Source organism: Oratosquilla oratoria, chromosome 42 (genome assembly GCF_046742065.1).
Source record: "Oratosquilla oratoria isolate Oo_2021 chromosome 42, ASM4674206v1, whole genome shotgun sequence".
Lineage (NCBI taxonomy): Eukaryota > Metazoa > Arthropoda > Malacostraca > Stomatopoda > Squillidae > Oratosquilla > Oratosquilla oratoria.
Window position 1 is genome coordinate 26,827,677 of NC_134818.1, and position 14,548 is coordinate 26,842,224.

The 14,548-nt window shown below is 39.7% G+C and overlaps 1 protein-coding gene across 3 annotated transcripts in view; it reads right to left on the minus strand.

Moving 5' to 3' along the window:
• The window catches only part of Mgat4a (alpha-1,3-mannosyl-glycoprotein 4-beta-N-acetylglucosaminyltransferase a), a 604,562-nt gene that overhangs the window by 17,445 nt on the left and 572,569 nt on the right, over nucleotides 1–14,548 (minus strand). For all 3 annotated transcript variants that reach the window (XM_076179097.1, XM_076179096.1, XM_076179095.1), the window contains 3 exons: nucleotides 8,519–8,712; nucleotides 8,158–8,294; nucleotides 7,821–7,936 (listed from right to left, as the gene is read on the minus strand). In XM_076179097.1, the coding sequence (XP_076035212.1) occupies nucleotides 7,821–7,936; nucleotides 8,158–8,294; nucleotides 8,519–8,712 (447 nt within the window). The remainder of the gene's footprint in view (nucleotides 1–7,820; nucleotides 7,937–8,157; nucleotides 8,295–8,518; nucleotides 8,713–14,548) is intronic.

Genomic DNA, 14,548 nt, shown 5'->3' on the forward strand with positions numbered 1-14,548 from the left:
CACTCTGTTGCTCCTGGTTTCCCAATACATCCACACAAAAGCATATTTGAATTCCAGCTGGAGGATGAAGAAATAGAACCAAGGAATGAATCACACAGGCAAAGAGAACTCAATTTTCGGAAACCAGATTACTTAAGGTTGAAAAATGTCTTTGAAGAAGCAACCTGGGAGGAATCTATGAACACCACAGGAATAAGGAGGAAATGGGAAATCTTTCTTGACATTTACAACCTCTTTTTTTTCTTGACAGTCATACTAAATTTCTTCATTGAGTGACTTATGGATTAAACTTGTAGCTGTGGCTGGCTTCCTTGGGGCCACAGGTCTTCTCCCAAGAGAGAACCAGAGCAATGAATATATTGATTTATGAAGATGAAATTAAGGATTAACAAGAAAACAGCAATTTGAAATATACAAAAAATAATTTATTACTTTACAAGAAGGTGGGAGATAAGGGTGAGTGGAGAATAGCTGTGTATAGATGATACTGTGACACAAGGAAGTAAGTGGGTGGGGGATGGGGGGGTTAGGGAAAGGTTATGTATTTACCTAGTTGTATTTACCTAGTTGTATTTTGCGGGAAGGGGAGCTATGCTCGTGTTGTCCCGCCTTTGTATCTTGCAGTGTCTAGTTTGTTTTTAAACTCATGAATGGTTTTTGCGCATACTATTTCATTGTCCAGTTTGTTCCAAGTGTCCAAAACTCTATGAGGAAAACTGTTTTTCTTCAGTTCTCTTCTATAGCTATGTTTTTTTATTTTCTTTCCATGTCCTCTTGTGTTTCTTTTGTCCCAGTTAAATAAGTTCTCACTATCGAGTACCTCTGTGCCTTTCATGATTCTGTAGATGGTCAATAGGTCACCTCTCTCTCTTCTTTGCTCCAGTGTCGGTAACTCCAGTTTAGCCAATCTCTCTTTGTATGATAGGTTTGCAAGTGCAGGTGCCATTTTTGTAGCTGCTCTTTGGATTCTTTCTATTTTCTTGGGACCACAATGTCGCTGCATACTCTAATCTAGGCCTTATCAATGTAACCAATTCTTCGTCCAAGTATGTAAACGCCACTTTTATTGATCTTAGCAAATTGTAAGTCTCCCCGACAATTTTGTTAATCTGTATATCATAGGACAAGTCGTTCGTGATAATTACTCCCAAATCTTTTTCGGATCCTACTTTCTTTACTTCTTTGGTTCCAATTGTATATTTTCCTGATATTCTGTTTTTGCTTTTTCCAAACTCCATTATGCTACACTTCTTAGTATTAAAGTCCACTTCCCATTTCTGACTCCAGTTCCATACCCTATTTAGGTCTTCTTGCAGTGCTTCACAGTCCTCATCAGTTTCTATTTTCCTTAGCAGTTTGGCGTCATCGGCAAAGAAGCTCATGTAGCAGTTCACGTCCTCATCCATGTCATTCATATAGATAGCAAACATTATTGGTGCCAGCACAGATCCTTGCGGTACTCCACTGATCACCTCTTTCCAGTCTGAATATTTTTCTCTGAGCACTACTCTCATCTTTCTACCAGTCAGAAAGTCCTCTATCCATTTTAGTAGGTTTCCCTGTATTCCTCCTATGTGTTCCAGTTTTTTTAGTAGTTTTCTGTGTGGTACTTTGTCAAAGGCTTTTTGCAAGTCTAGGAATGCACAATCAGCCCATCCATTTCTTTCTTGCACTATGTCTATTAGTCTTGAGTAAAAGCATATTAAGTTTGTGGAGCATGATCTTCCTTGTCTGAATCCGAATTGTCTTGGGTTTAATATGTCATTGTCTTCCAGATGTTTTACCCATCTATTCTTGATTATTTTCTCACAAATTTTGGCAATGGTGCTTGTTAGTGATACTGGCCTATAGTTGGTGGGTTCTTCTTTGTTTCCTCCTTTGTGTATTGGTACAATGTTAGCGTTTTTCCTATTTTCTCTCTGGTGAAAACAGATTTAAAGTGATTGTTCATGACTTCGGCCATCTCTAAATCTTCTGTGTATTCTATGTTTCCTTGGCATAGTTTCACCAATTCCTGTTTGTTTTTAAGTTTACCATTCACATACCGATAGAATAGTTTGGGTTGCTCTTTGCATTTGTCTATAATATCCTTCTCATGGTTCCTTTTCTCCTCTCTTCTCACATTAACATACTCATTTCTATAGTTAACATAAATTTGCCATTTGCTTTGTTTTTTGTCTTTTCTCCACTTTTTCCAAGCTTTGTCCCTTCTGTCTTTTGCCTCACTGCATCTTTTGTTGAACCAACATTTAATGTACTCTCTCTCTCGCTTTTGTCTTGGTACATGCCTGTTTACCCCTTCATTGTAGTTTTCCATCAATATATTCCATTTCTCTTCCACTGCTGTTTCTTCCCTGTAAAATATTTCCCAGTTTGCATTCCGGAAGAATGTCTTTAGTTTTGTAAAGTCTGTTTTGTTGTACCTCAGTCTTCCTTTCCTATGCTTTTCGTTCCTCTCTATGTCTATTTCTTCCTTTAGTATAGTTTCGATGAGTACATGGTCACTCTTTCCAATTGGTGTCTCATACTGGACTTTATGCACTATTTCAGGCTCTGTTGTAAATATTAGATCTAGTTTCGATGGCTCTTCATTATTTCTGTACCTTGTGTTTTCATGGACCCATTGGGTCATTGTGTACTCCATGGTCATATCTAGCAGTACATTGCCCCACGAGTCATCTCCTCCTTGCACTGTCATGCTGTCCCAACAAATTTCTTTGCAATTGAAGTCCCCCATAACTACCAGATTACCCTTACCCATTAGTATCTCATTGAGTGATTTTCTTGTGTCATCTAGCATTTTTTTATGTTCAATTTCTTTCCAAGCGCTTGTTTTTGGAGGCACATAAGTCACCACAAACTTTCTACTTTTCATATTCTTGCCTTCGACTTTTATCATGATCAATTCAGCATTACCTTTGCCCTCTGCAATTTTTGTCACCTTTAGGTCTTTCTTGGCCAAGAACATGATTCCCCCTCCCTGTTTCTTGTCCCTGTTTTTTATCCAGTAGTTGTATAAACCTTGTCCGATAACAGTGGATGGTATTTCACCTCTTAGTTTAGTCTCTACAATTCCCATTATGTCTGGTTTTGCTTCTTTGACGCAACACAAATGGATTTCTCCCTATCTGCTATTTTTCTATTTTTCTGCATGAGGGGGTGGAGGTGTCACTGATAAAGTGAAGTGGCCTTGCTGTGGATGTGCTGTGTTTTGTTGCTCTGCTTCTGATCCAAGGCAGTTGGCAGGATACAGGGATGACCCATCATCCATGAGGAGCTAAGATGAGAGGGAGGAAAGGGTGGTGGATGAGGGTAGAATGGGTAGGGATGAAATAGGTGGAGGTGGGTACAGTAAGTCCTCATTATACGGTACATATGCGTTCCTGAAAACCTCACCGCAAATTGAAATTACCGTATACTGAACGTGGGAAGGGACTGATTGTTGTGGTGGTGCTACGGTACAGTGTAAACCAAACATGAGCGGATACCGTATCTGTGAATTTTTCTTACCGTAAATAGAATTGAGGGTAGTAATTCCCAAATACCTTAACTGTGAATTTACCAGATAAAGAATTACCGTATAAGGAGGACTCACTGTATATGCCTTTTGACTTTGGTTACCTCTCTGGTAAGGGGGAAAAGCCCATGGTATATAGATATAGATAGACTTTATGATCCTTTCACAGACTGATATCCTAGCTTACCTTCCTAAAAAGAATTAACTTTTCATTACTGAGAAAAGATTACCTAGTAGTTTACTGCTACTTCCATATTGAAATACAGTCACACATACATACATATACCAAAGGCTTTTTCCCCCTTACACAGGGGTAGCCAAAAACAAAAAGGCATAGAAACCACTCCCACCCATTCCATTTCCTATATATTCCACTCCCCTCCACCCTCTTCCCTCCCTCTTATCTTGGCACCTCCTGGATAATGGGTCATCCCTGCATCCTGTCCACTGCCCTGGGTCAGAAGTAGTGTCACAAGACACAGCACATCCACAGCAAGGCTGCTTCATAAATTCAGTGACCCCCCCTCTCCATCCCCTCATGCAGAAAAAGAGAAGACGAGGAGAAATCCCTTTGGGCTGCATCAAATTTTTTTCTCATACATACTTCCTCAACCCCCATACCCCACCCACTCCCCCTCATGCATCACAGCATCATCCATATACAACCCATCTCCACTCACCCCTATCTTCTGTCCTCTACTGTCTTTCCTCAACAGACATTCCTCTCTTTTGTAATGCCCCTTTCACCCCATCCATTCATCTCATCCTAGGACGCCCCCTCATGTTCACTCCTTCCACTTCTGCCTTCCACACCTCTTTTACTAATCTTTCTTCAGTCATTCTTTCCATTTGTCCAAACCATCCTAATATTCTTTCATCAACCCTATCTCCCAGCTCCCTTTCCACCCCTGTTCTCCTCCTCACCTCCTCATTTCTCATTCTATCTAGCCTAGTTACCCCTATCATACTTCTCAGACATTTCATCTCAAACACATTCAAACTCCTTCTCTCTTCCTCTCTTATGTTCCATGTTTCTGCCCCATACAGTGCTGTTGGCACAATCACTCCTTCATATAACCTCCTCTTAGCATCCATTCCCAGATGTCTATTTCTCATTACACTTTTTAATCCACCAAGGCATTTACTCGCTTCTCTCAATCTACATTCTACCTCCACCCCCATTCCTCCCTTTCCTGCCACGTTCGCACCCAAGTATCTAAAAATACCCTCTTCCTCCAGTCTCTCACCCTTAATGCTCACTTCCAGCCTGCTGTCACTCTCTCCCCTTGTACATCTCATCACCTTACTTTTACCCACATTTATTTTCAGCTTCCTTCTTTCACACACCTTCTCAAACTCTGTCACTAACTTCCTCAATTCCTCCTCTGATCCTGCTACAAGCACAGTGTCATTAGCAAACAGCAACTGGCTTATTTCCCTTTTTCTCCATTTTCTTTAACCATCTCCAACCCCTGACCCACTACCCTTGCATTCATCTCTTACACCACCCCATCCATGTAAAGATTGAACAGCCAGGGTGACATAACACATCCCTGATGAAGTCCCACCTTTACCTCAAACCATTCACTCTCTCCATTTCTAATCCTAACATAAGCTCTAATACTCTCATAAAAACTCTTGACCGCTCTCAACAGCTTTCCACCTATCCCATATATCTGCAGTACCTCCAACAGTGCCTTTCAGTCTACCCTGTCATAAGCCTTTTCCAGATCCATAAAAGCCCAAAAAACATCCTCACCTTTTCCAATACCTTTCTCACATATCTGTCTTACCACAAAAATCTGATCTACACAACCTCTATCAGTCCTAAAACCACACTGTTCTTCACCAATTACTTCCTCTCCTAATCCTCTCAATCAAGACCCTCCCATAAGCCTTCCCAACTACACTCAACAAGCTGATCCCTCTGAAACTACTACACTCACACTTGTCCCCTTTTCCCATGTAAAGCAGTACTGTACAGGCACTCCTCCAGTCCTCTGGTACTCTACCCTCTCTTAAACAAACATTAAATAACCTCACCAGCCAGTCCACCATAACTGTACCTCCTTTCTTCAGACATTCTGCATGGCATCCATCCAACCCAGGTGCCTTACCTGCTATCATCATCTTAACAGCTGCTTTCACTTCATCCTTCCCTATTTCTCCTTCATTTTCCTCACTCATCACTCTCATTTTCTTAGCACTTCCCACTGCAACTACCTTTCCCTCCCTATCCTCCTTCACATTTAGCAACTCCCTAAAATACTCTGCCCACCTTCCTCTCACTGCCTTCTCTTCCATTATCAATTCTCCATCTGCATCTTTTACCTTTTCTTCTCTACTTGATTTGCCTCCTCTTCCGCTTTTAATTTCCTTCCAAAACATCTTATATTACTTTAAAAAAATTCTGTCATACTCTTACCCCATTTCACACTTGCTCTCCTCTTTGCTTCCCTTCTCTTCACTTTGAACCTCTCATACGATTCCCTCATCCTAATTTGTAGCCAATCTATGAATACCTGCTTCTTCTTTTCTACACCCTTCTTTGCTTCCTCATCCCACCACTCACTACCCTTCCTTCTATTTCCTCCCGCCCTCCTTGTTCCACACACCATCTTTACACACCTTATGACTCCCTCCTTGAACCATCCCCATTCCTCCTCCACTTCCAGTTCTACTCTATCCTTTACTCCCTCCCACTCCTCTCTCAGCTTCTTCTTATACTCATTCTCCTTTTTTTCTCATTTAAGCAGTTCACTCTAAGTACCTCCCTACCTTCTGCCCTTTTCCTCTTTCTCCACCTATTCTTCACTCTCAATTTACCTTCCACCAGAAAATTATCTGATATTTCCCCACTCTCTCCCCTTAGGACATGTACATCCTTAACTCTTCCTACCATACTCCTGGTCACCACTATATAGTCAATTAATGCTCTATCTACCACCCTTCCACCCACCACCCTCTCCCATGTGTACTTATGCTTGACTTTCCTCCTAAACACTGTATTTGCTATCATCAACTCTCTTTCAAGACATATCTCCACCATCAATTCTCCACTACGATTTTTACCTGGAACTCCATACTTCCCAATCACTCCATCTATTGGTTCATTTCCTACCCTAGCATTATGGTCTCCCAATACAACTACATTGACATTTCTTCCTAATCCCTCTATGCACTCATTTATATCTACCCACAAAGCCTCCCTTTCCTCTATGCTCTTCTCACTACCAGGCCCATACACACTTACATAAACCCACATCTCCTTTCTTAGCTTCACCTTCATCCCCATCAACCTTAACCCCTTCCATACGGTGCCGCACACGTAGGCGTCATGAGGAGCAAGTGGATTCGCGACGCTGCCATATCGGCGTCTTGATTATATTTATTGTAGTCGCCCTTGTGTTTTTACATTCTCCCAAATGTGCCCTGAATCCCATTCTCTGTGGTTTTCAAAATTCGTGGGTGAAAGAGAGAACGATCGATATAAGCGGTGACTATATTTTATGATGCGAGTATTACTACGACACGTCGTACGGCTGGCATTGGCTGCTGCCCGCGAGATTTAAGTCCCGTAGTGAAGTGGTTAATGAAACCTCCTTCCACTCCACTACATGCTTATTTATCTCTTCACTTACTAGTATAGCCACCCCTTCTCTCCCTCGTCTACTCTTCACTCCTGAGTACCTCCCAGCTACACTCCCAAATTCACACTTGCCCTTCCCTTTCACTTTAGTTTCACTCAAAGCCAGCACATCCATCTTTCTTCTCACAAACATACTGCCTATCTCTTCCTTTTTACTCTCATCTGTACCACATCCACGCACATTAAAAGACCCAAACCTTAGGGTACTGGTTGGAAAACTCCCAGACCCTCTTATGCCCTTACTTCTTTTAGGAATGTTCCCTTTTGGGGCTACAGGTAGCAGGACTCCTATTCCCATCCCCCTTCCTGTTTTTTGTCACCTTTTATGACTCAAGTGGGAAGACTTGGTGGTAGCATTCTCTTCCCCCACCACAGGGTAGGCAGAAAAAGGAAATGAATATTCAGAGAAATGGTACAGGACAGTAACAAGGGGTTGGGGGACAGCATAACGGAGGGACAGTCGTAGTGTAAAAGTGTCATCATTTCTCTATGAACAGAGTTTTCCTCTATCACAGACAAAATGATGTGTGGCTCTGGTCCATAGGAGCACCCCATATAGACCCTAAAGTATCAACTGCATGCTACTTTGCCACAACAACATGCAGCCAATACCCCAGACACTCATACAAAATATGAAAAACACATTTAACTGACCTCACTAAGTATAGCCCAATTATCACTTTCTGCATGCACATGTAGTCTGAGAGCTATAACATCTCCAAGAGCTGAATCTAGTGTACCTTCAGCAACCCCCATATCATCAAAGGCACCTGAAAAACAAATAAAGCAATACATGAAGGCTGTTGCAACAATGTATATGTAACAACTTTCAAACAATGATGCCCCCGTGAAAGAATCTCTGCAAAATCTGTAAATCATCTTCCTTATAAGAGGGAAGTAGCCCTTGGTATTTAGATAGATTTTACTCCAAATATGATAATTCATAAACAGCACTCAAATATTGACACTTAAAAACTCAAAGAAAACTTACCAACAATAACAAACTTGTCATCTGTAACTTTGTACTTTTCATATATCCAGCTCTGCTGTTTAAGTGGCAAAACTTCTACTGTAGTATTATATAATTTATCTGATGGGTGTTCTACATTGCCACTCTTAAACAGGTATCTATAAAAAATGATAAAATTAGCTAGGTATAAACCTTTGTCTTTAATGAAACAACATAATATATATTCAAGTTTCCTTTACCAGCCAACACCTATTCCCACTACTTTTGCAAGATTTGCTTTGTTGTACTTATAATGTTAACATTTTGGTATATATTACATTACTTAAAGTAATGAAAAATTACATGAATCAAGATGAATAAAAACTGCCATGGATTCTCTTACCCTGAGGCAGCAACAGGAGGATCAAAATTGAAAACTAGGACATCACCCTGTTGTGGCAAAAGGCCCCAGAAATAAGTTTCTCCTCTGTATGCTCTTTGCAGTGTAAATGTTTTGTATGGCTTGATGTCTGTTTCAACTTGAGCAGGTGGATTATTGTGAGGAAAATACAGCTGTACTTTGCCAAACTGTTTGTCCTGAAATCATAAAACAATGATTAATATACTCCTAAGCTATCAACATTAGCTTTTCCTTCATATGACACATATAACTAAAAATAGTACATATCAACTGTCCAAATATAGAGCATAAATTTTTTTGTAGACTTATGTGACATTTTATTTTATATTTTTCCTGAAAAAGCATCAGTTGCAACTTTTACAATTTTCTTTCTTCTGCAACCTTGTAAGTCAAATAATACACACAAGAATTAAACATGAAAACATATGTTAATTTATGATGAGTTAACATAATAAAGAGACAATGTATTTTTCTTATTTCAATCACTAATATGGCCAATACTTCATAATAAAAATTAAACATTTGAATGACTTACATATTTCATCATTGTATTACGATAAACCTAATTCTGTAACATTAAAGCAAGCCATAACACTATGGAACATGAAAAACAAATACTGACACATGATGAAAAATCTAAAGCATTAGTGCATTTAACCTGTGCTTTCATGGTTGAATTAAACATGCCATGTGACATGCTTTTTTCAAAATAAGTTATGTTACTTAGTAAACATACTAAGGTTCACAAATAAAACTATCTTCTTTTCATGAAAATAAAGATTTCCCAGCTATAAATGGTTATGAAGCTGCAGATAATATATATATATATATATATATATAGATAGATATATATATATATATATATATATATATATATATATATATATGCAAAGGCCTTCATTGGGGGGGGTAGTTAACTCGCAGCATACGGTGAGAGCAAAATACAAAAAGAAGGGCTTCCCTAGCCTCCTCATTCTGCCCCATTTAGGAGCCTTTTTTGGCACAGCAAGGAACATGGTGGTAGTATTCTTGTCCCTTACCAAAGAGTGCTTAAGAAAAGTGAAAAAGTGGAGTCAAAGGTGGTAAAGGAAATATTTAAGAAGGGTAGCAGGAAGGAGGGGCGATAGGAAATAAAAGTTACTCAGCCTTCCTCTTTGAATAGAGATTCATCTCCAATCAAATAGACATGCCATGTGACTGGTCCATATGAATATCACTAGAGTCCCTAAATTCCTGACTACATAACTTTTTTTACATCCAATCAGCTGTTACCTGCAAAGTGAGGTGGTTAGGCATACGTACTCATACATAAAAATTTCAACTGGACATTTTCTTTCATTAGAAACATGTTGAATAAACTCGTTAACCACTTCACTATTACTACTCTATCATTTGTCAGGTATTCCACATGATATTTACCCAATTCAGGGGTCTTTCTAGTAGTGGTGGGCAGATACTGGTAAAGTTACCAGTTTTACCGGTAACAACCTTAATGGTACTTTACCAGTAAAAATTCTGGTACCGTTAAGGTTCCGTTAACCGATAACTCGATAAGCTATACCATAACATTCAGAGAGTTGTAAGCACGTCTCGGCTTGGTGGTACTGTGTGACGGACTGATGCGGCGACGACTGACAGCTGATGGGCCCAGTGTCCCACTAACTTTACCGGTAAAGTACTGTTAAAGGGTGAACCGCTAAGGTCTCGGTAAGCGTGTCTCGGCTTGGCGGTACTGGCGGCCTGACAGGCCCAGAGTCCCGCTAACTTTACTGGTAAAATACCGTTAAGGGGTGTACCGCTAAGGTCTCGGTAAGCACGTCTCGAGTTGGCGGTACTGACGGCCTGATGGGCCCAGTGTTCTGCTAACTTTACCGGTAAAAATACCATTAAGGGGTGTACTGCTAAGGTCTCGGTAAGTGCGTATCGGCTTGGTGGTACTGATGGGCCCAGTGTCCCACTAATTTTACTGGTTAAACTTTTACCATTAAGCAAGTATGTACCGCTAAGGTCTCAGTAATTTTTTACCATTAAAACCATTTTTTCAGCACTTTTTTTTAATTTCTCAATAGAACTAATGTTATTTCTGTGATCAGCATACAAAATTGTGAAAGTTTCATCGAAAAATTCCGCGTGTTACCAAACGACGGAGAGGGGGGGTCGCCGATTTAATGAAGCGGCCTTGCTGTGGATGTGCTGTGTCCTGCGACACTGCTTCTGACCCAGGGCAGTGGACAGGGTGCAGGGATGACCCGTCATCTAGGAGGTGCTAAGATGGGAGGGAGGGTGGAGGGGTGTGGAGTGTTTTTGGGGATGGAATGGGTGGGAATGATTTTATGCCTTGTCCTTTTTGGCTACCTCCCTGGTAAGGGGAAAAAAAGCCTTGGTATATGTATGTATGACCAAACGAAGACCCATATATGTATAAATATATATATATATATATATATCAATTGTGAAAGTTTCATTGAAAAATTCCACGTCACCAAACGGAACGGAAAAGACCCATATATGTGTTTATATATATATATATATATATTATATATATATATATATATATATATATATGCAGAAAAACCTCAAAGGAAAAAGAATAAACTGATAACCAAGCGCTTTCATCTATTCAGACATCCTTAGGGTACCCTGAGGATGTCTGAATAGACAAAAGCGCTTGGTCATCAGTTAATTCTTTTTCCTTGGTGGTTTTTCCGCATATTTAGAATCATGAGTTTATGTGATTTTTCATGCATATATATATATATATATATTTCCCTTTATATTTTGCCTATAACACCAGTAGGCATGTAGGGTAGATTAATGCTTCCTTCGCCCGTTCGTGATGCAGGCAGGATTTTTATAGTGACGACATTACAAAATTTGAGTTGTGACTACACACCATAGTAGGATGAAATTTCTTTAAAGATTTAAGTCATAAAGGCGACTCAAACTTGGGACGTCACTACTACCTCACGAGCCTTTTACCGGTAAAGTACCGGTAATGGCCTTGTTGTTTACTGATAATTCTGGTACTGAATTTAGCAGCATTTGCCCAGCACTACTTTCTAGCCTTCATTTCTTTCAATGTTACTTCTATCTTCTCTTTTGCAACAGCCTTATCACTCTCCTCACCCACTGCAGTCATTCATTGAATATCACCCACTGACAAAATCAATGCTTCCCTACTCTCCTCTACATTAAGCAACTCCTTGAAATATTCTGTCTTCCTTTCACAGCATTATTTTCCTTTAACAACTGCCCACTGCTCCCTTTAATCTACTCAAGAATCCATACATATAAACAAACCTACATTGAAATAATGCCCATTTTCTAGGTTTTTCTTTATGAATTACAGTTTTTCATTTATCTAATAAAAACAGAGCATATATACAATGTTACACATGTAATATGATTACAAAACAGTTTATTATGTAGTTTATACCAGATGCCTACAATAAGTATGAGATGCAGGTAAATAAACAAATGCAATTTCTGCAGGGATAGGAGAAGGGATTATTGTGGCTGTAGCTGGGAGAAAGAACAAATTGTTTTTTCAACAGATGCTTTGTATATTTAAAAACAAACCTCAAACCTCAACTGTATCTTAAATTACTTTTTTTTTTCTCTTTTAAAAATGATGTACCTCATGCATAATCGGTGGTGGGTTCATCAACACCCTTTATGTAAAACTGCCATATGTGATATACTAAATGTTTCTAAAACAAGCAGTGCACATGCAAGTAGATTTCCAATGTAGTATTCCTATAGTAAATGGATGTCCTTTATTAAGCTAAGCCAGACTTGATGGATATACTCATCTAAACTGTGCTGAAACAACTAAAATTAATTACAGTACTTGTGTAATGCCTACTACAAGGAGTAAGAATTACAAAAGGTAGGGCCGGCCTTAAGCTGACTGAACCAAGTGATCCTAACTGGGTTCTGTAGCTAAAGGGACCTCATAAACCACACTAAGATTATCTACTAGTCAAAAGCACTGTTCTCTTGTGTCCTGGGGCATGAATCTCCCAAATTTGATCCATTTATCTATTTTTTTATATATGAAATAAGGAGTAGTAGGGAAGTATGGGGTGGCAGGAAGGAACTATAGCAGAGATGTGTGCTAAAAGGGAAATGACAGTAAACATGGTATTTAAGAAGAAAAACAAACATAACCATACACAGGACAGGGTGGTGGGCAGATGGGTAGTTGAGGTGTTAATGGACTATGTAGTGGTACCCTAAAGGAGAATTGGAAGAGTTCCACACATAAATGTATTTGAGGGAGAGGGCACTGCACTGCTAGATCAATATCTGGTAGAAGGGAAACTGAAAGTACAGGTTAAGTGGGGAAGGAAGAAATGTGTGAGGGCACAGAGGTGCTGAAGATGAGAATGATAAACAGAAAATATACAAGGAGTTGGCAAAAGTATGGAATATAATGATGGGTAAAGGAGAAACAGAAGTAGAGGAAGAATGTGCATGAGCAGCAAAGCTTGTAATGGAGAGCAAGTGGTTTTAGATGAAGGTAGGGCTGCACCACAGATGTGTAATGTCGCCATCATTGTTCAATTTGTATATAGATGGGGTAGTGAGGAAAGTATACATGAGGATGCTAGGTAGGCGTTTAGAGTTAGTGAGTGAAGGTGGAGTCAAGTGGGAGGTGAACCAATTGTTTGCTGATAACACTTCACTTGTAATTGATTAAAGCAGTTAGTGGCAAAATTTGGAAGAGGGGAAAACTGAAAGTAAATGTAGGCAATAGATAGTTGATGAGATGAACAAAAGTAATGGTGGAGATGGGTTGGAGGCAAGTTTACAAGGTGAAAAGCTGGAAGAAGTTGAGAATTTGATCTATTTGGGGTTGCATGTGGCAGGGAATAATGGAGTGGGGGTGGAGGCAAATTATAAAGTGAGGGAAGTAAGTACATGTCTTGGGAGAACAAAAATTGCCATGAGAAATAGGTATCTAAGGATGAATGCAAAGGAAAGTCTGTATGAGGGAGAGACTTGGAATTTGAAGGAAGCAGAGAGGAATAGCAGAAAGGAATAGCCATTACCGGTACAATGGGGATTACAAGTATGGGTAGAGTGAGAAATGTGGAGGTGAAGTGGAGAGCATGGGTGGAAAGACACCTGGCAGAGAGGGTTAATCAACGAATGCCCAGATTATTTTGTCATATGGAAAGAAAGAAGAAAGACTAGCAAAAATATATGAAGAACAAAAACAGATGGAGGAAACATGTGGGAATGATAAAAATGAGGTGTATGGACAGGGAGAATTAATCAAACAATCCAGTGCCCCAGGTCTCTCTTGCTGGCAACACAAAGCTCCTAGGTAACTGTCAATGATCACCAAACAAGCAGACACCAGATGCAAAAGGAATGTCTATTGAGAAGGGAAGAACGAGTGCAAGGGACAGGAGTGAATAGATAATGGTTTTAAATGGAGGAGGAAATGCTGCATCCCAGAGAGGTGTTTTGTGTGCTCCGTTCATATATATATACTGAGCTGGGTGGTTGGGAGGGGTCACCACATAATGATGCTGTAGGGGTAAATCAGCTCTGGGTAACAGGCCCTACTGTTGGAGTGCTGTATCTTGCTACATTGTCTCTAACCTTAGTAGTGTGGTGGGGAAAAGGGATGACCATCCATGAGGTGCCAAGAAGAAACAACAAATGGGTTTTAGGATGGGTGTAGGGTGGGTGTATGCTTTGATTCTGCTAATCCCCTCTTGGTGTATATATATATGCATGAAGTAAAAACAGTTAGTAGTACCAGTTGTGATCAATCATCAGTGTGAGATGAGCAAGGCCATATTTTTCATATATACTTTATATATATATATATATCTGAACATTAGGGGGTGCAATATATTTTGCAGAATTAAATGTCTTCAAAGTCAGACTGCAACCATACAAAAAGAGTAGAATTATAGTTTAATGCATATCCTCCAATTTACTGCTTTCTCTTATGACTCAGTTGATAGTTTTGCCAAAATAGATATAATTCTAATT